General features: G+C 42.9%; 1 protein-coding gene across 1 annotated transcript in view; it reads left to right on the plus strand.

The window, feature by feature from the left end:
* The first annotated feature begins 338 nt into the window (after positions 1-338).
* The window catches only part of GDI2 (GDP dissociation inhibitor 2), a 39075-nt gene continuing 16698 nt past the window's right edge, over positions 339-22715 (plus strand). Inside the window, exons 1-7 of the mRNA XM_077470778.1 lie at positions 339-505; positions 15958-16065; positions 16597-16696; positions 17999-18133; positions 19142-19340; positions 20155-20286; positions 22262-22361. Coding sequence (XP_077326904.1) covers positions 461-505; positions 15958-16065; positions 16597-16696; positions 17999-18133; positions 19142-19340; positions 20155-20286; positions 22262-22361 — 819 coding nt within the window. The 5' untranslated portion in view covers positions 339-460. The remainder of the gene's footprint in view (positions 506-15957; positions 16066-16596; positions 16697-17998; positions 18134-19141; positions 19341-20154; positions 20287-22261; positions 22362-22715) is intronic.

Raw genomic sequence — 22715 nt, forward strand, 5'->3', positions numbered from 1 at the left:
TGTAGGGCATTTTAATCTCTCTGAAGAAAGGTGTGACAGACTTCAGAACCGGACAGTTTAGTACTCCCCCTGCCCCCACATACAGTATTTTTTTTAATGAAGTTTATTGAGTAATCAGATGACAATACACCGCCTATGCTCTAGCAAAGCCAGCAGCCAATGATCTTAACTGGGGTGACGTAGCAGGAAGTGCAGTACAAGCGGTTGGAGTTTTTGATAGGTTGGAGATATTGACAGAACACCGTCGTACAGCGAGCGCACAGATTGACAGCGGCACGCCCCTATCGAAATCCCTGATTGGCTGCTTAGTGACGTGCGGGTGTAAGTTGGGAGTGGTGATCCGTGCGCGCCGCCGTTCCGCTTCTGTTAACGCTTCCGGAGCCGCCATACGTGCAGTCAGTGAGCGCGTCCCCGGTTGTTCCTGCTTTGTGTCACGTCAACTTCTCCGAAGCCCGACATCATGAATGAGGAGTACGACGTCATCGTGCTCGGTACCGGCCTGACGGTGAGAACGTGTCCGGACAGCCGTCCGTCTTGTAGTCTTTTACTCCCTAGCAGAGCCGGGCCTACAGACGGTGGACACTCCCCACACGGTCCGGCCCCGCTGGTGACAGTGCACACAGCGCCGTGTCTTCATGACACGTGACCTCCCTTGGACGATGACCGGTAATGGCGGCCGGCTGTGTGCACTGACTACACCTCTTCTAACCTGCATCATCCCCTTCTGTATCCCTATGGAGGGGAGGTGACAACCTTTCATCTGTTGGGATCCTTCCTTACAGGTGGTAAAAATGGGCAATTGATCAGCCAATTTACTGCCTACCTAATTGCGCTCATTGGAGTACGCATTGCTGCGGCTGTAGTGCTTTGCAATGATTTTTAAGCTGAATTCCATGGCATGCTATGTGTTAAGTCCAACAAGGTGCATGCCCCCCTCCTGGCTCATCTTTAAACGGTTGGCCTCTGGGTACACGCAAATATGCAACCTCTTGGCGTTGCATGTTTACGTTAAATAGCACCAAGAATGTGCACTTTGGGTGCTCTCGACAGTGACCGACGACTAACGGAAACCTAAACGTTTTCTGATCATATGACAGTCAATCACTGTGGTCACGTGGCAAAAAGCCCTGCCTCAACCAGGTACATGACACCTTCGAGGCTCCTCTTTATCTTGTTGGCACCAAATATGTGCCAACATTGGTGCCAAATATGTTACATTGACCAGCCGCTAACAGAAACATCCTGATTGTTGCTTACGATTAGGAGTTTTCCAATCATGACGGTCACGTGGCCAGAAGCCCCTCCTCAACCAGGTGCATGCCACCTCCTGGGTGGTCAATCATGGCGGTCATGTGACCAAAAGCCCTGCTTCAACCATGTGCATGCCACCTCCTGGGCTCCTCTTTATCTTGTCACCGAGCACACACAAATATGCGGCATCCCTGTGGCAGGGCTTTGGAGCTCAATAGCTGTATATTTGCGTGCAAGGTGCGCACTCCTGACAGTGACAAGCGGCTAACAGAAACATCCGATCGCTGCTTGTGATTAGGAGTTTTCCGATCATGTGACCACCAATCATGGTGGCCAAAAGCCCCACCTCAACCAGGTGCATGCCACCTCCTGGGCTTCACTTTTTCTTGTTGGCACAGAGCGCATGCAAATAAGCAGCTTCTTGGCAACAGGTCCTTGACGCTGAGCTGCTGAATGTTTGCGTGCAACAGCGGTGAGAGCATGTGTGGCAACCAGCAGCTGCGATCTCTGCTTGCAATTGGGAGTTTTCCGATCGTGTGATGGCCAATCGCTGTGGTCACATGGCCAAAAGCCCCGCCCTGCTTCTCCACATTTTAAATCCCTTAAAAGGGCTGTGGGAGCCAGCGCCAAGGGGTTAACTAGTTCATCTCTATAAAAGTACTATGTACATTTAAAGAATGAAATGTTAAAGTGGAAGGCCAATCTCATGCTATCCAAGCTTAAACATGACCCCACCCCCATTCTAAGACCTATACTAACTTATGATGGAAGGTCATTTTTTATTTTTTTTTTGTCTAATGAATTCTCTGGTTTAAAGTGGAAGTTTACCCATAATAATTAGATAAAAAATACATTAAAAAGTGGCAATACAGCGCTGTCTATTAAATTTCACCAATAGAAAAAAATGAAATAAAACGTGACTGAAGAAATATTGCTCCAAACAATATAGGAACTCAAATACTAAAGTGGCGCGTGAATAACGTAATAGCTGCAGCTCAATGTGAGATGCACACAATAATACCATAAACTAAAAAGAAAAGCTGCGCTATAATTTCTGAGAAACCATATAGCATTAACCCATATAGTGTAAAAATAAAGAATAGCGCGGAAACTATTCAAATACAAATTATATCAGAAACAAAAATATTAATTGCATATCCAAAAAATGACCCTGGCTGGGGGATAAGCCAAAGGCAATATCAGATCTCGCAAAAGGGATCTGATCAGATGGTAAGTGGCAGTATTTTTATTGGTGGAGGATCCCTTTACCCTTTACTTTACTATGGCACCTCTTCTTGGGTATTGTGTGTAACATCACTTTGGCGGTTCTAAGAAACACCGTTGGATTTGGAGAGTGGACTAATTAACCCCTCATTTACAGAGTGTGATTTTAGTGACATTTGGACATTTTTTGGATATGTAATTAGTATTTGTTTCTGATATAATTTTGTATTTGAATAGTTTCCGCACTATTCTTTATAAAAAAATAATACATTCCACACTAATAATTGTGCTGTAAATTGCCTCCAGCATTGCTCCTGTTTCTTGTTGAGCCTGCCATTTTGCTGAAATCCAAAGCCCATGAACAACAGTAAATCATAAAGAGGAACTAAACCCATCAATTCATAAAATGTTTACACTCCTGGAATGCTGGGATTGTGAACTGCTGCATTGTTTCCTCAACCAAACCATCAAATGGCTGGTGTCATAACTGATCACATGTGCAGCACCATGGCAGTTGCAGAACAAACAGAAGCAGCTTCCTTGGCTGTAAAGGATAAGAGGGTTTAATTCCGCTTTGTCTGTCAGCAGATCTACAAACTCAGCAGTGCCTTTATTGGACTTTCCTGTACAATTGGGGAGCCTGGTAAGGATGCAACCAGTGGTATCCAGCTCCTGGGACACAGTGAGAGGAACTCGCATTGTTCCCCTGCTGTGTGACATCAGAAAATGGAAGTGATAAGGATTTTGTCACTACTGATATCGGTCTCATGTAAAGCAGCTTTTACTGGCTTAAACAAGCATCTAATGAAACTAATCTTTGGGTTAGGCAGCATTACTGCTGCATAGGAGAACATAATCTCTACTCTCAGACCCTGGAGTGTAGTGATAACTATCCTTCCGGAACTCTATAAAAGTGATAGGTCCAGGAGGAGGCATACACCTTGTTGGACTTATAGAATGTATATATTACATTGGCTGAATTCCTGAAGTTCAGCTTTAAGCCCAGGTTCACATTGAGGGCGGGTTTGAAATCGTGCGAGTTCAGCTGAGCGCACACGATTTCAAACCAGCAATGCAGTCTGACTCTGGAACGCTTGCCCAGACATATGTACGGGTTCATGCACAGATGTCTAGTCCATTTGACCCCGAAGACACCAAAAGTAGTACAGGAACTACTTTTGGGAACTGGTGCGGCGCTGCATTGATTTGGATGGTGCCGTTGACAGCCATTTGACATGTCAAAGCGGCCCGATGTGAACGTGGGCTTACACTTCATGCACAGTTTAACAGGTGGAACCCCTGGTTGAACTTACCCATGTAAATAAATGTATGCCCCACGCTTGTGAGCAAAATCAATGGCTCACAGTTGAGGTGCAGTCCTGCAAAGTTAAGTTGCCATTTGGTGGTAAAAAAACAGGCACCAGCAGGTGACTGTATTTCCTCCTGAATGCCAGCTTACCTGAAACACAGCCAAAGACGCACAGCTTTTTGTGCAGTGCGCTCTGCAGCTACCCTGGAGATATGTGAACCAGCTCCATAGGGTGCCGGTCACCTCCTGCTATGCAAATTAGATGCGGGAAAACACACATCTAATTCGCATAGGTGTGAACAGGGGCTTAAAGTGGTGAAGTGAAAACTTTAAACTTTCTTCTATGGCCTGTACCTGCCTTAATTCACAGCACCGAATGTGACTTCTGACTTCCTCCAGCACACAGCAGGTGATTGACCTCAACTGTGCATGTTTCTCATTGAGACAGCAGAGAGGATATGTCCATTTCTTACACTCGGGTCTCGGATTACACTTCCTGCTCAATTCTGTGCTGTGTATGACATCCCAGCCCCCTGCCTTCTGGAGCTCAGAAATTCTGTGTAAATAGTGTGCTTTAGGAGGGTGTACATGAGAAATTGCTGCAGATAAAAAGGCAGAACTTGTGTAGGATGTTTTTTTTATTTTTTTTTTTTTTTTTTTTTTTGTGCATTACCTGATATATGTAAGGGTTTACAATCACTTTAAGTAAATGTCTTAACAGCCATAGTTAATTAAAATTGATTTGTACACCAAATGCCTTTGCAAACAGTAATTGAGATGTTTTACCTTTTATAAAGAGGAAGTAAACTCTCCCACTCTGATGCTTCTTTTCATTTAGTCCATTATAATTATCAGACTATAGCCACTGTAATCCAGCCCACATTGCATATTACTTGCTGTTTAAAGAAACTGTAAAAAAAAAACTTGTTTCTAGGAGTTAGGCAGCGCCATCTTAAGTATTGTTTTCTGAGTCCACAGTGTAGTGTATTTCTGCCCTTACATTGAGCACTTCCTGTACAAGCCTCCTTCTCAATCAAACGTTTCTATGGCAACCCTGCTCATAGCTGACTTGTTTTATTTCATAGTGTTTACTTGTGCCGATTGTCTAATGTTTGCCTATGTCAGTTTTATCAGCTTCAGCTAAGACTGCAGTAATGGCCAGGTTTACACTGCATGTGATGTCACATGGGGTGTAGGAGGAAGCTCAGTGATTATGCAGCCTCCTGGGATTTCAGTAGTGTCCTGTAGGGAGTCCTGATAACAACAGATGGACAAGCACATAGAGAGTGTGCCATGAATCAGGAGATCTGGGCACGCTCAGTGACGTAATCCTTTTTGTTCTTTAGAATGACAACAATACTAATCAAGTAAGGAGATATCTACAAGCAGTGTTCATTAGGGTTTTATATGGGACAAAGTTGTGGGAAAGAGTTTACAACCACTTTAAAAGGAGCATTGACATTGCTGTCTTACATAGCCTGTGCAGAGTAGGGGCTCAGAGAGGGGCTTAGCAGGCTCCTCCCACTACAGGATGCATGAGCAAAACCTACAGGAGAGGGCAGAGACCATAATGGTGACCCCGCCCAAGGAGAGAGTGGTAGTGCCTGGACTTTTACAGGAAGCCCCTCCACTGGATTATTGCACAGATAGGGAAAACATATACAAACGCCCCTGGATTCAAGAGGAATACACATGAGTCTTGTATTTCAACAATATTTGCTTATCCCAGAGTTCAGTTTTAAAGTAGAACTGAAAGTGTCACTAAACACAATTCAAGAAAAAATAAATTAATATCCACAGCATCAGTTGTATTGATCTTTGTCCCTTTTTAATCCCTTTTTAAATGAAGATTTGGACAGCACATCTGGAAAATGGCTCCAGCTTCCTTTTAGGAGGATGACTACATTCATTATGTAGGAAGGTAGCCGCCCTCCTTGGCACACTCCCAAAATAGATTTCTGCATGTGATCCAACTGCGCATGAGTTCTTGACATCATTCATTGTGGTTCCACACTCAAGTTTATCAATGGGTGGTTTATTGTGCTTCCATGTGGCGCCACTGGCTTTGCTGCATGTAAAAACAAACTTGGGGGGGGGGGGGGGGGGGAGATCCACAACAAATGTCAGGGACACATGTGCAGTTGGATCACAATGGCTCTTGGATGTCTAGTTGTGCACAGGAATATACAGTAAGAGAGACACACTGGGGCACATACAAGGGGCCCAATCAGATTGTTTTGTTTTATTTTAATTTTTCAGTAAAAGAATGTAGTTTCCAATATTTTGCAGGATTGGAATGTCTATTTAGGCAGAATCGTTTAGTCTCACTTGAAGGAAAACTTTATTATTTTTCAATAAAGAAGTCCGGGTTGTTTTTTTATTTTTTGCCCCTGTTTTTTTTTTTTTTTTTAGAGGGATTTTCCTTCGCTTCCTGTCTCAAAGCTAAAACAAGAAGTGAAAGAAAATCCCTTTAAAATGAGGAAAGTACAAGGCATTCACCAGAACTAGTGTCTCCATTGGCCATTTCCCCCATTACTGTTTGGTGACCCAAAATTTGTGCTTTTTTTTCACTATTAGTGGGGGGTGGGGGGGGGGGGTGCATCTCTGTAATGGGGACCCAGAAAGCAATAATTAGTTGGATACTTTCTATTACTCCCCCTTCCCTCACTGTCCATACCTGCTCTCAAGAATCGCCTGACGTTTTTAACATTGTTATGTAGAGCTTAGAGCTAATCTACTAAGCCAGGTGTACAGGTAAACACTAGCTACATCTGCACATTAAAGCGTCATTAAACCAGGCCTTGACAGATCCCAGGTTGCCAAGTAGAAATTGCATCCTGGTGCCTGGGCTTTTGTCGGCTGTCTGCATCCACCTCCCATTTGCCGACCATTCTATAGTCAAAGAAGGCTATAGCATGGTTGTCCAGTTCTAGGAGGGGAGGGCACGTCGCACGTGCTCTGATCGCTGTGCCCTTTGGACACAGCTCATTACAGATCGTGCTAAAGGACCGACCACTGCAGCCCATTACCATCTGATCAGATGTGATTGGACACAGCTAAACAAAAGCCAGCTATCGGCATTTCCTTTCATCATCGCTGTTACAGTGAAAGGAAAGCCGATAATGGCTATCCTGTGACAGGGAACATTTAAACTGATAACCGGGCACTCCCATTAGTAACAGAAATAAAGAAAAAGGGTTTTTATTTTTATTCTAAATTTCCTCTTTTAATTTGTTTAGTAAAAATAAAAACCCAGTGATGTTTACCACCAAAAGAGAGCTTTTTGTGTGGGGGGAAAAAAATGACGTGTGTGTGTGTGTGTGTGTGTGTGTGTGTTTTTGTATGACTGCGGGTAGTTGAGGTAGTTGGAAAAAAAACTGTTTTGTTTTTTTCCCCTCACCAGCTGGATCCTAGATTCAAGCTCTGCGTTAAACCCAAAATCTTTAAAAATGCAAGCTATTTTGCATTGTGTACACGTCTGAAGAATTATCATATTTGTTTTGTATATAGTAAGGCCTCATGCAGCAGCATTCTGGGAGAACAAATGCTTGCCGCTTGTGAAGAATTGTAAGGCCGGCCTTACACTGTTCATATCTCAACCAGTTCAGCAGAAACCGGATGAGAATTGACCCGCTAATGGGCAGGCTACATGTACCAAGTTGATCGATCAACTTGGGATACAACTAGCCAGCCAGATTCTCTGCCGATTATCACTAGCTGCTGCTATAGCAATAATCACTGTCTTCTCCCGGTGGGTAGAACAATTGCATTCTGGCCATTGAAATCAATTAAAGCGTTTGTCAACCAAAAGAAAAATGGATCCTGCGCCTTTAAAGCGTGTTATGAGACAGTGGTTGTCCTGTGTCATTTAGCCCCCTGTAACACCTAAAAAACATGGTTGATCCTGCCAGTTTCTGACCATGGTATATCATGGCTGCTGAGACCAGACACCGTGGTCAGTTTACATGCCTCTGTTATCGGCAGCCTGCTATCTGCTCTCATCTCTGCTTCTGTCGCCCTCTCCCCTCCCCTCTGCTGTTTGTGGGTGAGCCGCCCCTCCCCCCTTCCTGCTGCTCTTCCTCCTATTGCGGTGTCCCCCTCTGAATGGTTTATAAGACCCCTTTCACACTGGGGTGTTTTTCAGGCGCTTTAGCGTTAAAAAAAGCGCCTGTAAAGCTCTTGAAACAAAAACTGGGCAGTTCCCAGAACACAACGGGGGGGGGGGGGGGATATTCCCAGAAGTGGGTGCAGATACCTGGATTATACAGGTATCTGCACCTCCCCCTGGAGGGATGAGCAGAAGTTCCACTTTAGGGTGGAGCTCCGCTTTAATGCATCCTATGCATTAAGGTGAAAAAACTTCTGACACTGACCAGGCCCCCCTCCTTTTTAGTCACCCAAACCCGTTGGTTCCCACGGCGGAGACGTGCTCTACCTCTGTACCCATTGCCTTGGCTCTTGATTGGATGGATTGATAGCAGCGCAGCCATTGGCTCTCACTGCTGGCAATCAAATACAATGATGTGAGGGGCGGGGCTGAGTCGGCATTCTGTGTCTATGGATGCAAATGCTGCTAGTGCAGCCAGGGAACCCCAGAAGAGGTGAATTGGGGCGGGGCCACTCTGTGCAAAAGTAACTACACAGTGGAGGTAAGTATGACATGTTTGTTGTGTTTTTATTTTTTTTATTTTTTGTTTTTTTCTTAAGAGGGATTACAACCACTTTAAAGCGGGATTCCACCCTAAAGTGGAACCTCCGCTGATCAGATCCCTCCCCCCCCTCCAGTGTCACAATTGATACCTTTCAAGGGGGAGGGGGGTGGAGATACCTTTCAAAGACAGGTATTTACACCCACTTCCGGGCATAGACTCCCGTGGGAGTGTACGCCATTTCCTGCCCTGCCGCGCTGTCTGCTGGGACACACACGGGTCTCAGTGAAAGCGCGGAGATTTCCTATTGCGCGGCGCAACTTGCGCATGTGCAGTAGGGAACCGGAAAGTGAAGCCGATTCACTTCACTTCCTGATTCCCTCACCTAGAATGGTGGCGGCAGCAGCCGAGGGCTGAACGATCGATCGGCCTCGGCTGCCGGCATCGCTGGAACCCGGGACAGGTGAGTGTCCATTTATTAAAAGTCAGCAGCTGTAGTATTTATAGCTGCTGGCTTTTAATATTTTTTTTTTTTTTTTTGGTGGAATCCCTCTTTAAGGGGCAGAAATTTTTTGTTTGTTTTACGACTGTGTCTGGGCGATAGTGGGTGGGATGTTTTTGTGTTTTTTTTTTGTTTTTTTTTGTTGCGTGACAATGTGAAAGCACTTGTGCAAATTAATGGGGAGGCACTTTTCAGGTGCTATTTCTAGCGCTAAAACAACTGAAAACTGCGTCAGTGTGAAAGGTGTCTACCCATGATAGTATTCAGCAAGACGAAGTATGAAAGACAGATTTCTGCTCATTTTGCACTAAGCATCTTCTAATTTAGAAACTGACAACAGTGCATCTGGGATTTTTAGTGAGAGCAGGAAGGAGGCAACGTTCTAATTTAGACTTGTCACTGGTTTATCTACATAAGGCTCATTCATCAAGTGTTTAATGACCGGTCCTAGTTGCATGAAGCATTTCCATATTTAATTTAAAGCTGGTCCAAACAATTGACTTCACTAAGTTGCAGTGGCTGTATAAATTGTATGTAGCTCATCTACATACAGTATACAGCATTGTTATGGCAGTAAGATGAGAACTTCGTTCTGCCCCTGTAGCAAAATGGAGTCGGGTTGAGCTCTAATCTACCATAGAATACAAGGCTTTCTTTCAATGAATGAAAAAACCAAGCTTCCTCGAATTGTGTGCGTGTGTTGTTTTTTTTTTTTTTTTTTTTTTTTTTTTTTTAAATCAGCCTGTCTCTCCACCAAATCCAGACACACTTTCTCCAATCAGAGGAAGGTTTGTATTCCTTTTTTTAGAATGCCTTCCTCTGGCTGAGCAGCACTCAGCCCAACTCGGTTTTTGTTTTGATTGTGAAATTCTCCTTTAACTGCTGGAACAGAGTGCCACATAATGTGTGTAGCCGAGGCTAGATACAATTTGTACAGTGTTCCCAGCCACTGCAACTGTTGAAGTAAATGGTTCATTTGGATCAGCTGGGTCCAAACAAACTAAAGTGAAATGAAAGGTGGGGATCAGCTTTAAACAGTATTAGAGTGAAAGGAGCTTTACTGTGGGCAGCTTGTTCAGTTCTGTGTGCATTCTACACAGGGAGGGTCTTTACACTCGGCATTAAATACCTCCCTTCTTTAATTCTGCCTCCAGTGGCATTTGATTATGTAATCACTTGTTTGGGTTTGATATGGTTAACACTAAATGCACAGCATTTTTTTCATGTTTCTTGTATGATCAGAAATGTGTTCCCGTTATTTTCCTGGGAATGGGAATTTGAAATGCCTTCCATTAATTGGGTTGCCCTAGGAAAGCTCAAGACATAAGCCACTGCTTCAATACTACAAAGGCAACAGTGTTCCTGCACAAAGGCTGAATTATATGTATGTTCTACCTTTGCAGTTTATGTAATGGTAGAGAGAATGGCAAAGTCATCTTGTAAAAGGTTTCCAGTGTCCTCTTTGACTGTTGGGGGTGTTCTAAGCAATATTGTATACAGTTTAGAATAGGATCCTTCTACACTGTTTATTGTTGTACTTAGATTTTTGTGTTGAACACCAGTGATTTTCAACATTCTGTATTAGAACAGGAAATATAACCCTGTCTCTGCCAGACAGGCCAAACTTTCCAACAAAGTGAATATAATGTGATGTAGGGAAGGATATTATATTTTTTATATGATATCCTTTTATTCTTGTCAGAAGTTATCAGGCTGGTAACAGAGCTACTGAGCAGGAGAAAGCTACATGACATGGGGATTTGAAGAGATAAGAAAACACTGCAGCTCAAGTTTCATGATTTGGGTTTACATCCACTTTAAGTGTGAATGTGCTACACACGTCCATCAAAGTACATGGGATGCATGTAGCACGGCCTGTCCATATACCGCAGTTCCCCAAATTACAGCCAGGAGTTGCTCAATAAATACAGAGGCTGTAGAATTTGACTGCTGTGAGAACACAAACCTGTCACACATTTATTATTAACCCTAGGCTGCTTTCACACTGATCTGCTGAAAAAAGATTTTGTTGCGATCTTGCCATGTCTGGTGCGGTAGTTAAAGGATGTAACTCAAAAACGCATCGCATGTGCAAGTTTTTTTTTTTTTTTTTTTTTTTTTTGTTTTCCACTGCTTTCAATGAGAAGGTGCGTTTCTCCCCCTCCCCAAACATGCTTTTTTTTAGTGCAGCAGAGGCAGTATTTGCTCACAGACAATCTCCCAGGACCTATTTCTGTTCCTTTGCTGCCTATTAAGTAAATACAAGCTGTGCTTCGTTAAAAAGTACATTATACTGGTAAATAGAACTGTACTTCTTTAGATTAGGTGTTACTTGCAGGGTGGGAACCGTATAACAGGCTATATGTTGACTTATCCAGCTCTGTTGTACTGGCTGTTAAAGAATACAGCATTATGCCTTTTATTTTTATTTTTTGCTAAGAGTACCACCTTTTACCAATTTTTCTTTCACATAAATGGTGCATTAGGATTTATCATGTTATGTGATTGCTGTAGTCCTGAGATCTCCATTTTCAGCCTGCATTAAATTGTTTCTCTTCCTGGTAAATGAAGGATTGTTGGGCATCCTGTTTTTGTAAAAGGGGAAATCCTTATGTTGAGTCAGGGCTGAGTTCCTTTCTGAAAGAGTCTGACATGGTCTAAATTGTTGGCATAGTTGTTTTTTATTAAATTTTTTTATGCATACCCTCAATATCTGTCCAAGTAATGAGGTGCTCCCCCCACCCAAGTTAATTGTAGTATTGGTTGTAAAGGCAGAAGGTTTTTCTTTCTCTTAATGCATTAAGATAAAAAAGCCTTCTGTGTGCAACAGCTTCCCTAATACTTACCTGGGCCCCATCTCAATCCAGCAATGTTGCACGAGAGACTCAGCTATCCGGGACTCTCCCTTCTTATTGGCTGAGACAACAGCGAAGCACCATTGGCTCTCGCTGCTGTCAGGCAGTGACCCAAGTGGTTAAACAGACCTCATTTACAGCCAGGAGTTTATCCCTTTGATCTAAGGCCGGGTTCACACCGCTGCGATGCGGGAACGCCGTGAATCCGCAGCGTTTTCCCGCATCGCACACCTCCCGCCGGCAGTTCACACTGCCCTATGCGGACGGCTGGGAGTGTCAATGTTATGTTAATGACACCCCCAGATCCGTCCGCATATCGCAGTGCGATCTGCCGACTCGCACAGGAATCGAATCGCATGGTGTGAACCCCCATGCGATCCGATTCTGTTGCGGACCAAAAAAAGCGTCCCGTGCGAGTTTGCTGCGGGAACGCTGCGAATTCAGCCATACTATCTGTATGGCTGAACTCGCATCGCTACGGAGATCGGATGTGATTTGCGGTGCGAATCACATCCGGATCTCCCCCCGCAGCAGTGTGAACCCAGCCTAAAAGAACCAAATCATACATTATCTCTCTCAGCGCTGACCAATGTTGATAAACATTATTTTTTTTGTTTATCTCTCAGTACAAAAAGCACAAAACTTTGTCCCAGCACTTCCTGTCTAAGGGTGACAACACTGTCTTAACGGAGAATTACAGGCAAAGCTTGTTTGGCTTTACTTCTCCTGTGCATCACAGGAGTGCAGTCCGCTCTGCTCTCCAGCAGACTTCAGCCCGCTGTATGACATCACACAGCCGGTCCAGGCTTAGGCAGGATTGCGACAATTGGTCCTCCCACATGCCTGGACCAGCACCTGGTCAGGCTCGCTGAGAGCTGCTGAGAACCTGAGCAGCCACCCCCTCCACAGCCCAGAGCTCCAGTGAGCGTTGGGGGCAGATCGTTGCTGACAGTCAGCAGCTCTTTGCTCAGGGAGCTGTGAGAACCGAGCAATCTGTGGTATTTGCTTGGTTCTCAGGGTTGGAGATGCCAGGGGACATGTGTAGCATCAGAGGAATGGGGGGAGAAAAAAAACACCCCATACTTCTTTTAAATTGCTTTGCATGCAGCACCAGGGTTTTCACGTTAAATCTGCTTTCCCTGAGTGGCTGCGTACGTTGAAACATTTTACTTGCTTTATATTACTGGTGGCAAAAACTACTATAGCGGGAGCATAGAAGACACCCTTGGTATCCTTTAAATTATTTAAACACAAAATATCATGGATTATAATGCATCAAAAAATGCTAGTATTATCAACGACCAAAGGGCTCTGTTTGAACGAACATGGGAACCCTGGGTGTCATTATAGTCACGTAACTTTTGTCTGCGACCCCCAGGTACCATGTGGTGACCGAGCTCGCCTCCTCCTAATATTTCTACATCTTTGCCTTAGTTCTCTCCTTGTTTTGAGGATTAGAATTCCCACCCATTCTTGTGGGTGTTTTTATATATATCTATCCCCCCCCCTCTTCTGTCCTTTCTCCTTCCCCTTATCTTTTTCAACACTGAGAAATTCTCTCTCATTCTCTAATAAGAGAATCCATCTCTTTAGTTATATAGTTAGTTGAGTTGAAAAGACACAAGTCCAACTAGTTCAACCATAAAAAATAAAATAATCATGCAATCCTATACCCACAGTTGATCCATAGGAAGGAGAAAAACCTCCCAGAAAAGCATGATCCAATTTGCTACAGCAGGGGAAAAAATTGCTTCCTGATCCCAGAGAGGCAATCAGGTTTTCCCTGGATCGACTTTACATATAAATGTTAGTACCCAGTTATATTTTGTACATTTAGGAAAAATCCAGGCCTATTTACTGAGCAGGCCAAAACCACCTCTGGAGGGAGTCTATTCCACATTTTCACAGCTCTTACTGTGAAAAAACCTTTCCGTATTTGGAGATGAAAGAGTGCCCCGTGTCCTCTGTGTTGACCGTAAAGGGAATAATTCAACACCAAGTTCACTATATGGACCCTTTGTATATTTATACATGTTAATCATATCCCCTTAATCTCCTTGTCTCAAGAGAATAAATTCAGTTCTAATCTTTCCTCATAGCTGAGCTCCTCCATGCCTCTTATCAGTTTGGTTGCCCTTCTCTGCACTTTCTCCAGTTCCCCAATATCCTTTTTGAGAACAAGTGCCCAAAACTGAACTGCATATTCCAGATGAGGTCTTGCTAATGATTTGTATGGGGGAAAAAATTTCTATCTCCCTCTGGAGTCCATACTTCTCAATACAAGAAGGGACTTTGCTCGCTTTGGAAACCACAGCTTGGCATTGCTATGATTGAGCTTATGATCTACTATCTTCTGTTGTTCGCAACACATGGGATTCTCTAAAGATTTGGCGATCTGTCTTTGTTTTGGCATCGCTACTTAAGCTCTAATTTTTCTTTTGTACCACTGTTATGACAATTTCTGCATAGTAAACAACAAAAATTTATAACGTTAGGAACTGTGTAGCCCCCCCCAGTTGGCTCCCAAAAGGGGTGGCAGGGGGTATGGTGTACATACCACCCCCCCACCACCCCCCAATATTGAAACCTAAATGTGCTTTCCTGCAGCAGACCACAACAGCAAGTGTCAACAAAATGAGTGCTGGCATATCCAGAATTAAACTTCAAACAAGCACTCTGCAATTAGCACAGCCTAAGGCAGGGGTGCCCAACCTTTTGAAGAGTGAGGGCAACTTAAGCGACTTGGTAACTGGTTGCGGGCCACAATGAGCGGAGAGGGTGGATGGCATGTCCGTATCCACTCCGCATTTGCAGAACGGACACAGACGCAGCCCACAATACTTTTTGGCGGATCATATTGGAGGTAGAACACAAGTAGGTTTATGTCTGCCACTACTTAGAGGTGAATGGAGGGTCCAATTGGTTGGACTGTCGGACTGACCGTGTGAAAGGGGTCCAAGGCTGCTTTCACACTGATGCACTATGGTTTACCCGCACCACGTGTGCAACGCAGTGTACCTTTTGGTTTCCTGCAGTTTGCAATAGACTTAGACTTATATTATATTCTGCAGGTTTGGTGCACTTTCAGAAAGCTCACCAAACCAAACTCACAGGTAATCATAGAAGTCAATGGCTCAGTGCAGGTAAACTGCTCTGCACCTGCGGATCAGTTTGATAGCAGCCCAGTAACCACTGCAGAACAGATATGCCCATATAAACACTGATTTTAGTAATAAACTGATGTAGATGTAATAAACAGTCTTCTTTCTATTCTATTCTATCCCAGAGCCAGGAGGTCGCGGGCCACATCAGAGGGCTCCGTGGGCCACTGGTTGGGCACCCCTGGCCTAAGGTCACTTCTGATGGGTTTACTTCCTCTTTGATTCCCTGCAAAGGTAAAGCATAATGGACTACTATGCATCGTGTAGTAGTCCATTATGTGTCACTTACCTGACACAGGAGCCAGCGAAGTCACCGCTGTCCCCTGTAGTTCCGAGCATCCATCTTCTTGGCGGGTCTCGCTGCTCACTCCCGTGCATGCGCACGGGAGCCGACACTCGCTGCATATCGCCGCGATCTGCGACTCGCCCAGGGCGCCTGCCGCCGTCTACGGCGCATGCGCCGTAGACAGCGGTGGCTGTCTTCAGGTAAATATCTCCTAAACCGTATAGGTTTAGGAGATATTTCTTGGACCTACAGGTAAGCCTTAATCTAGGCTTACCTGTAGGTCAAAATGGTTTGTAAGGGTTTACAACCACTTTAAACTTCCCTCATCCACACCCTTCTTTCCTTTTTGATAAAAGAAGGAAAATATGCTTTGTTTCTACTTTGAGTGTTGTAATAAAACTTGGCAGGCTGCCTGGATTGTTTTTATTCTTTTTTCCCCAGCTGTGAGAACTTTGCACTTGTTAGAAAGATTGTGACATGCTGTTTTGAAGATTGGGAAGGGGGGAAAAAAATCGCAATTTCGATTCTTAACTATTAATCATGCAGCTCTATTACAAACCCCTTCTTAATTTTAAATTTTTTTATTTTTTTTTAAATTAATTTAGTAGTTGTGTGTGTGGTGTGGTGTGTGGTGTATGTGTATGTGTGTGTGTGTGTGTTTTTTTTTTTTTTTGTATATTTTACTCTGTTCATAATCCTTACCTGTCTTGTTCCCTGTAGGAATGTATCCTGTCAGGAATCATGTCAGTAAATGGGAAGAAGGTATTGCATATGGATCGCAATTCTTATTATGGGGGAGAAAGTGCTTCCATCACACCTCTGGAAGATGTAAGACACCTTTTTGTTCACATTTAAAAAAAATATATATATTTTATTGGCGCCCCATATAGAGACGAAGGAATTTGTGACCTTTTAACTTGATTATTTGCCAACTATAACATTACTTTGGTAGAATGTTACTTTAATATCTTTCAGTGCAGTATTGATGGACAACTTCATCTTTTGTGCCATGTTACACCTGTATTTTGAGGTGCAAATGAATGCTGTGAATGATTGAGCTACAAGTCCCATCTGCCATCTAAGTGAACTAGTAGTAATCCCAATCAAAACTCTTTAGCCCATTGACACTTTATCCAGCTCAGTAACTGAAAGCATGTGTGGGCAGAGTGCAGTAGATGAGTGCAGAGATGTACTGCACACATTGTGGTGTTTGTTTTTTTGTTTTCTGTTCTTTTGGGGGGGGGGGGGGGGGTGTTAGGGGTTTCTTTACACATGCTCTTATGACCAAAGTTCTAAAAAAAAAAATTATGTGTAACATGTCGACTATTTTTATTTATAAATGTCATTTTAAATTTTTAGTTGTACAAAAGGTTTAACCTCCCTGGATGCCCCCCAGAGTCAATGGGACGGGGACGAGACTGGAATGTGGATCTGATTCCTAAATTTCTTATGGCATGTGGTAAGATGCAGTTTATCTTCTTGTAAACCTTTTATGACTAATAGATTAGCTTGACAACATTAATCCTTCCTTCTGGCGTTAGTTTTTAGCAGCAGTTCATATGCAGATGAATTGGTTCTGGATAAATATTTATACAAACACCAATACATTGAATTGTTAAATATATCCTTGTTTTACAGACCTTGTTGGCAGTCCATTTACTGCAATTTCTTGCTGTTCAGCAGATGAGAGCAACTGCTAAAATGTAATTGTTACTAATTGTTACTAAAGGAGCCTGCATTCACTATACCTGATTTCCCATAGTACACAGAACATGGGAAGGCCATTATTTTAGTAAATATAAACTGCTAAATATAGTTTTTTCATCAGAAGTTAGAGCAGTCTTGTGACTTCTGTCAGTGTCTGGTTAAAACTAGTAGAAGTTTTCGATCTGCGCTGACTGTCCTAAGCTGCACAGGAGGATTGAGAAACTGGGGGGGGGGGGGGGGGGGGCAAAATGCAGCGGTGGCTCCTGCAGTGTCAGCTAATTGAGCCGCCTCATCAGTGCAGAACATTTAGCAAAAAAGTAGTTTTCCGAAAAGTGTGTGTTTGTGTGTGTGTTTTTGTTTTTTTTTGTTTTTTTGTTCTCAACATACCAGCACCTCCTGTGTAAACCTGTGACGGCCATCTGTAAACACATCAGGGCCAAATAAGAGTTTTGTTGCTTAAAATAAAGCTGTTGGTTTAAAAAGAGAAAACCTGGCTCCAAGATTCAACAGCCCTGTCTTAACTTGAAATTACAGTTTTTAAAATGCCTATGTATGTACTTTGTGGCCCTTTTGCTGCCCTAATATTTGAGCCTTTTATACTGGAAAACCAAGATTTGTGTATGAATGTAGGAAAAATCTGACATTTGAAGGCAAGTTGCTCAGTTTGATTTGCTTTGGACCTATTTTTACTCAAGTTTTAGTTTTTCTAAATATAATATGATATTGCATTATAGCCCTTTTTAACTTCCAGTTTTAAAGTCCAACTTCAATACATAGAATAGGTAAGGGTCCTATCCTATAAGATTTTTAAATGCTGTCAGTGTCCCTTTTTTGGGGAGCTTTCCTTTACTGTTCTATTTGACGCCTCTTGTTTCAGATGCCTACCCGCTGGGGTCACCGACAGCAACTCTGTTTAAAGCACTACTCTTGTTTATCCAAAGATTGGAGCCATTTGTCTGGAGTTGGGCTTTAGATGTGTAACTTTTTATAGTAATACCCTGTTTTGAGGTGTCATTCTTCTTCCCTTTTTAATTTTTTAATTTTTTTTTTTTAGGTCAGTTGGTAAAAATGCTGCTATTTACTGAAGTTACACGCTATCTGGATTTCAAAGTAGTTGAAGGCAGCTTTGTCTACAAAGGTGGAAAGATCTACAAGGTGCCTTCAACAGAAACCGAGGCTCTGTCATCCAGTGAGTATCTTTCGGCTAACAGTAAAACGCAGGGAATTTTTTCATTCAAGTGGGTTGAATGAAAAAAAAAAACTGACAGATCTTCTCATCCACACAAGCGATGTGGATCGATGGCGATCTTTCCTGCTTTGCTTATTGTATTCTGACAGTGGGCACTCCCCCTGCTGTTAGAATACACTAAATGCTATAGCCGTTGGCTGCACACGCTGATCAAATGCAGGCTTTTCAGCATGACCTTCAACAGAAGCCAGTGCAGTACTAGCTGTGTACAGCTGTGTTTTTAGTCTGGGAATACTAGCCTTAAGGCTTACTACCAGTCCTTAGTTTGTGTGTTTGATCACCCCACGCACATGTACTGCGGCAGCTCTGTGCCAGATCATGTGATCTGACACTTCTGGGTCTGCAGTGCATGGGCCCCACCCGTGATCTGCTCCCACTGATTGGAAAAGGCGAGAGCTAACCTATCATTCCTGAGAGAAGCAGAACAGCGGTAAACGAGGAAGATCACTATTCTGTGAGGAGGGAAGGTAGTGATTCTGTGTTTCTGATGAGCAGGAACATGGATCCCACAGTACAAGCACATTCCCCCAAGCACTGATCACTGTATTCGTGTGACTGATCCCCAGAAAGTGTCAGGTGTCTGATTTCTGTCCACCACAATATCGCAGTCCTGCTATAAGTCGCGATTGCTGCTATTACTAGTGTAAAAAATTTGTAGACCCTAAAACTTTTTTGCGCAAAAATCTATATACGATTATTGGGGGGGGGGGGCTTTTTTTTTATTTTATTTTTTTTATGTGGGGGGGAGGGGATTGTGTTTGGGTACAGCGTTGTACGGCCGCCCATTTCTCAAAGTAACGCCATGCCGAATTTACAAAAGGCCTGGTCGGGAAGGGGGGGGAACTTCCGGAGCTGAAGTGGTTAAACTTTATGGTAATTTCTAGTTAGTTACAGTGGTAATGTACTTGTTTGGTGTATGTCTTTAACTATTTTATAATGCTATTCAAGGTTTGATGGGCTTGTTCGAGAAGAGGAGGTTTAAAAAGTTCCTTGGCTTTGTTGCAAATTTTGATGAAAATGATCCAAAAACAATGGAAGGAGTTGATCCTAAAAAAACAACCATGCAAGAGGTTTACAAAAAGTTTGACTTGGGCCAGGATGTCGTTGACTTCACAGGCCATGCTCTTGCTCTGTACAGAACTGACGAGTGAGTTTGTCTTTTTTTTTTTTTTTTTTTTTTTTGTGTGTATATGGTATTTCTGGTTCAATAAGGAATAACGGACATACACCACATCAACAGAGGAGGAACATCCTCCAGGTAATCTCAGTAAGCTACATAGGCTTCAGGGACGTTGGCACAGCTTTATTTCAATTTAGTTATCCATTATGTACCCAAATGATAATGTGGTGTGGGGTCTTTGATATTTCATAGCCATATCTTACCTGCCAAACCAAGATTTCCGTGAAGATTTTAGGCCATTGTGTAAAAAGAAAAAAAGTCTATCCCTAAAGGTACTTGGCTGTTATACATCTCAATGTGCATATTTTGTTGAGGTTTGTAGCACCATGTTGTTCTGGCTTGGACTATACACAGACTATATGTGTAAAATATATATATATATCTATATCTATCTCCTTGAACACTGAGAGGGGGTGGGGGGTGTTTTTGGGCTATACAGAACCTCCTTTTTTAATTTTTTGAACTCCAGGATAAGCAAATGCCATCTTAATGCAAGAGTATTCTTATTTTGGTGTGCTTTGTGGGGGGGGGGGGGGGGGGTTGTGCCCAGTGTTTACCTTTTTAACTAAGGTACAGTGTTGCATGATACTTGTATATCTATCTGTGTTGACTTGCTAATGTCTGTCACTTGGAACATTGATGATGATTCCTAAATAAACCACTGATTCACTCACTTAAGTTAGATATGTTCATGTTGGCTTATTTTACACCAAAATGTTTCCAACCTAGTTTTGTCCTTGTGCATTGGTTAATTTTTTTTTTTTTTTTTTTTTTTGGCTAGCTATCTCAGTCAGCCCTGTCTTGAGACTTTAAACAGGATTAAGCTTTACAGTGAATCCCTTGCACGATATGGCAAAAGCCCTTACCTTTATCCACTCTATGGCCTTGGAGAGCTGCCACAAGGTTTTGCAAGGTAAGGAAGTGATTTTCTCTCTAGTTTAATATTGCAGCTATCAGAGATTTGGTAAACTCCCTTGTAAGAATAATGAAGTTACTTTTGAAAAATTAATGAAATTAAACCTAAAATTTTGTAGGTGTTTCACATCCACATAAGAAGGCAAACTTGTGTGTTTTGATGCACACGTTCTAAAACGATGATTGTACCCAGTATATTGGCGATCACCGAGCAACCCAGAGTGCGATTTCAAAGCCATACTGGTGTAAACGGGGGGGGGGGGGGGGCTAAAGGTGTTGCCTATGGACCCCTCTTCTTCCTTTTTTTTTTTTTTTTTTTTTTTTTGCAGGACCAATCAATTTTGAGCCTAGGTTCACACTACTGCGATGCGATGTACTGCAAATTTGATCTGTTTTTGTTTTTTGTCCTATGTGGTGCAAATTTTCAGGAGGCACAGTGAACAATTCGCAGAGATGTAAACTGTGTGCTGCGAGTTTAAAGAATGCTTGGTTTGTTTTTAATTTTTTGCATTTGTGTGTGCGAACGAACACACACCAGCCATAACATAACCACTGACAGGTAAAGTGCATGTCATTACAACGGTATCTGTAATTGAACATGTAGTCCCAGAAGTCGATGTGTACAAAGCATAAAGATTTGAGCGACTTAGACAATAGCCAATTTGTAATGACTGGAAGACTAGGTCAGCCTTTCCAAAACTGCAGCTCTTGTGGGATGTTCTTGGTCTGCAGTGGTCAGGACCTACCAAAGGTGGTGCAAGGAAGGAAAAACAGTGCCTGGGTCATGGGTGGCCAAGGCTCTTTGATGCACATGGGGTGGCCTGGCCTGTGTAATCCAATGAAAGAGCTATGGTAGTTGAGATTGCTGAAAAAGTTAAAACTGGTTCCAATAGAAATGTTTCAGAGCACACAGTTCACATCAGTTTATGTTGGGAGCTGTGTAGCTACAGACCAGTCAGGGACCAGGGTGCCCATGATTCTGACCTTTTTGTCCACAGCCAAAAGTGCTTGTCATGACTGTGTCGGCATCAGATCTGGACCACTGAGCAATAGAAGAATGTGGCCTGGGCTGATGAATTTAAGAATGGTTTAAGAAACGCCACAATGTGTTTGAGGTGTTGACTTGTCCTACAAATTCTCCATAACCAATTGAGCACCTGTGGCATATGCTAAATAAGTTAATTCAGCAACTTGCAGGATTTCAAGGCTCTGCTACTGATGGCTTGGTGCCAGATAACGCATCATACCTTTTTTTTAGAGGTCTAGTGGAGTTCATGCCTTGGTGGGTTATGGTGGCTGATCGTTTTGTGTGTATGTATGTATATACAATATCAAATATGTTAGTGCTCCAGATCCTTTTGAGGAATCCTCAATCCTCAGTAAAACGGCATATTCAGAACTCCGCTCATTAGGTAAACCTGTGCAATCTCATAAGACAATCGTTTAAAGCTTTCTGTAGCCCTTCCTCGGGTTGGACACACCTTGAGTAGTAATTACAATATATTGGTTTAAATCTCTGGTTCCCGGAAAAGACATGTATGTAACCATTTCCAAAGAAAAACCTTTTGTAGCTGTCAATAGAGACATCGGTGACTAGAGAACATGGCTACTACTTACAGCTTTAAATATAATGAAGGATGACCTTCAAATTGTAACAAACTATGGCAATACAGAAATATAGTATTTGAGATATTTACTGTGCAAATCTTACATGGGGTAATACAAACATTGGGATTCTTTTTAAAGCGGTCCTCCACCCTGAAGTGGAAGTTCCACTCATCTGATCCCCCCCCCCCCCCCCCTTCCGGTGCCACAATCGGCACCTTTCAGGGGGGAGGGGGGTGCAGTTACCTGGATAATTTGAAGTGATTTTTCTTTATACTGCTGATTGGGTAAGTTCTAGTGGTCAGCACCCACAATACTATTTAGGAGTGCTGCCCACCAACAAATTTTGTGGTCTTCTTATTTTTCAGATTGAGTGCCATTTATGGAGGAACTTATATGCTTAACAAGCCGATAGAAGAGTTGGTTATGGAGAATGGAAGGATTGTTGGCGTAAAATCGGAAGGAGAGGTAGGTTTTCCTTTATATAAATTATAATATATATATATTCTCAATCACAAAATGATCAGGTGCCTGATGGGGAGGGACAGCATTGTGGAGAAAATGACAAATTGGCAAACCAGTGGACCTTGGCTGCTAGGACTTGCTCCTGGGGAGAAGAATCAGAAGAAAAAAAGCTGCAAATAAAATCCATAAGTGCTTAGGTCCAGGTTTACTTGTATTACCTGGCATAAAACATGGCAAAAATAACATTTTTGTAAACAAGTTGTAGTTTGACGTAAAAAAAAAAAAACATGAAAAGTCATGGGATCACATGTGTCAGATGTTATAACCAACCTCCAGGGCTATGTAGTTCTTGCTTGC

Source organism: Lithobates pipiens, unplaced genomic scaffold (assembly GCF_037356315.1).
Source record: "Lithobates pipiens isolate NorthernLeopardFrog02 unplaced genomic scaffold, aLitPip1_a1.2 Scaffold_8, whole genome shotgun sequence".
Classification (NCBI taxonomy): Eukaryota; Metazoa; Chordata; class Amphibia; order Anura; family Ranidae; genus Lithobates; species Lithobates pipiens.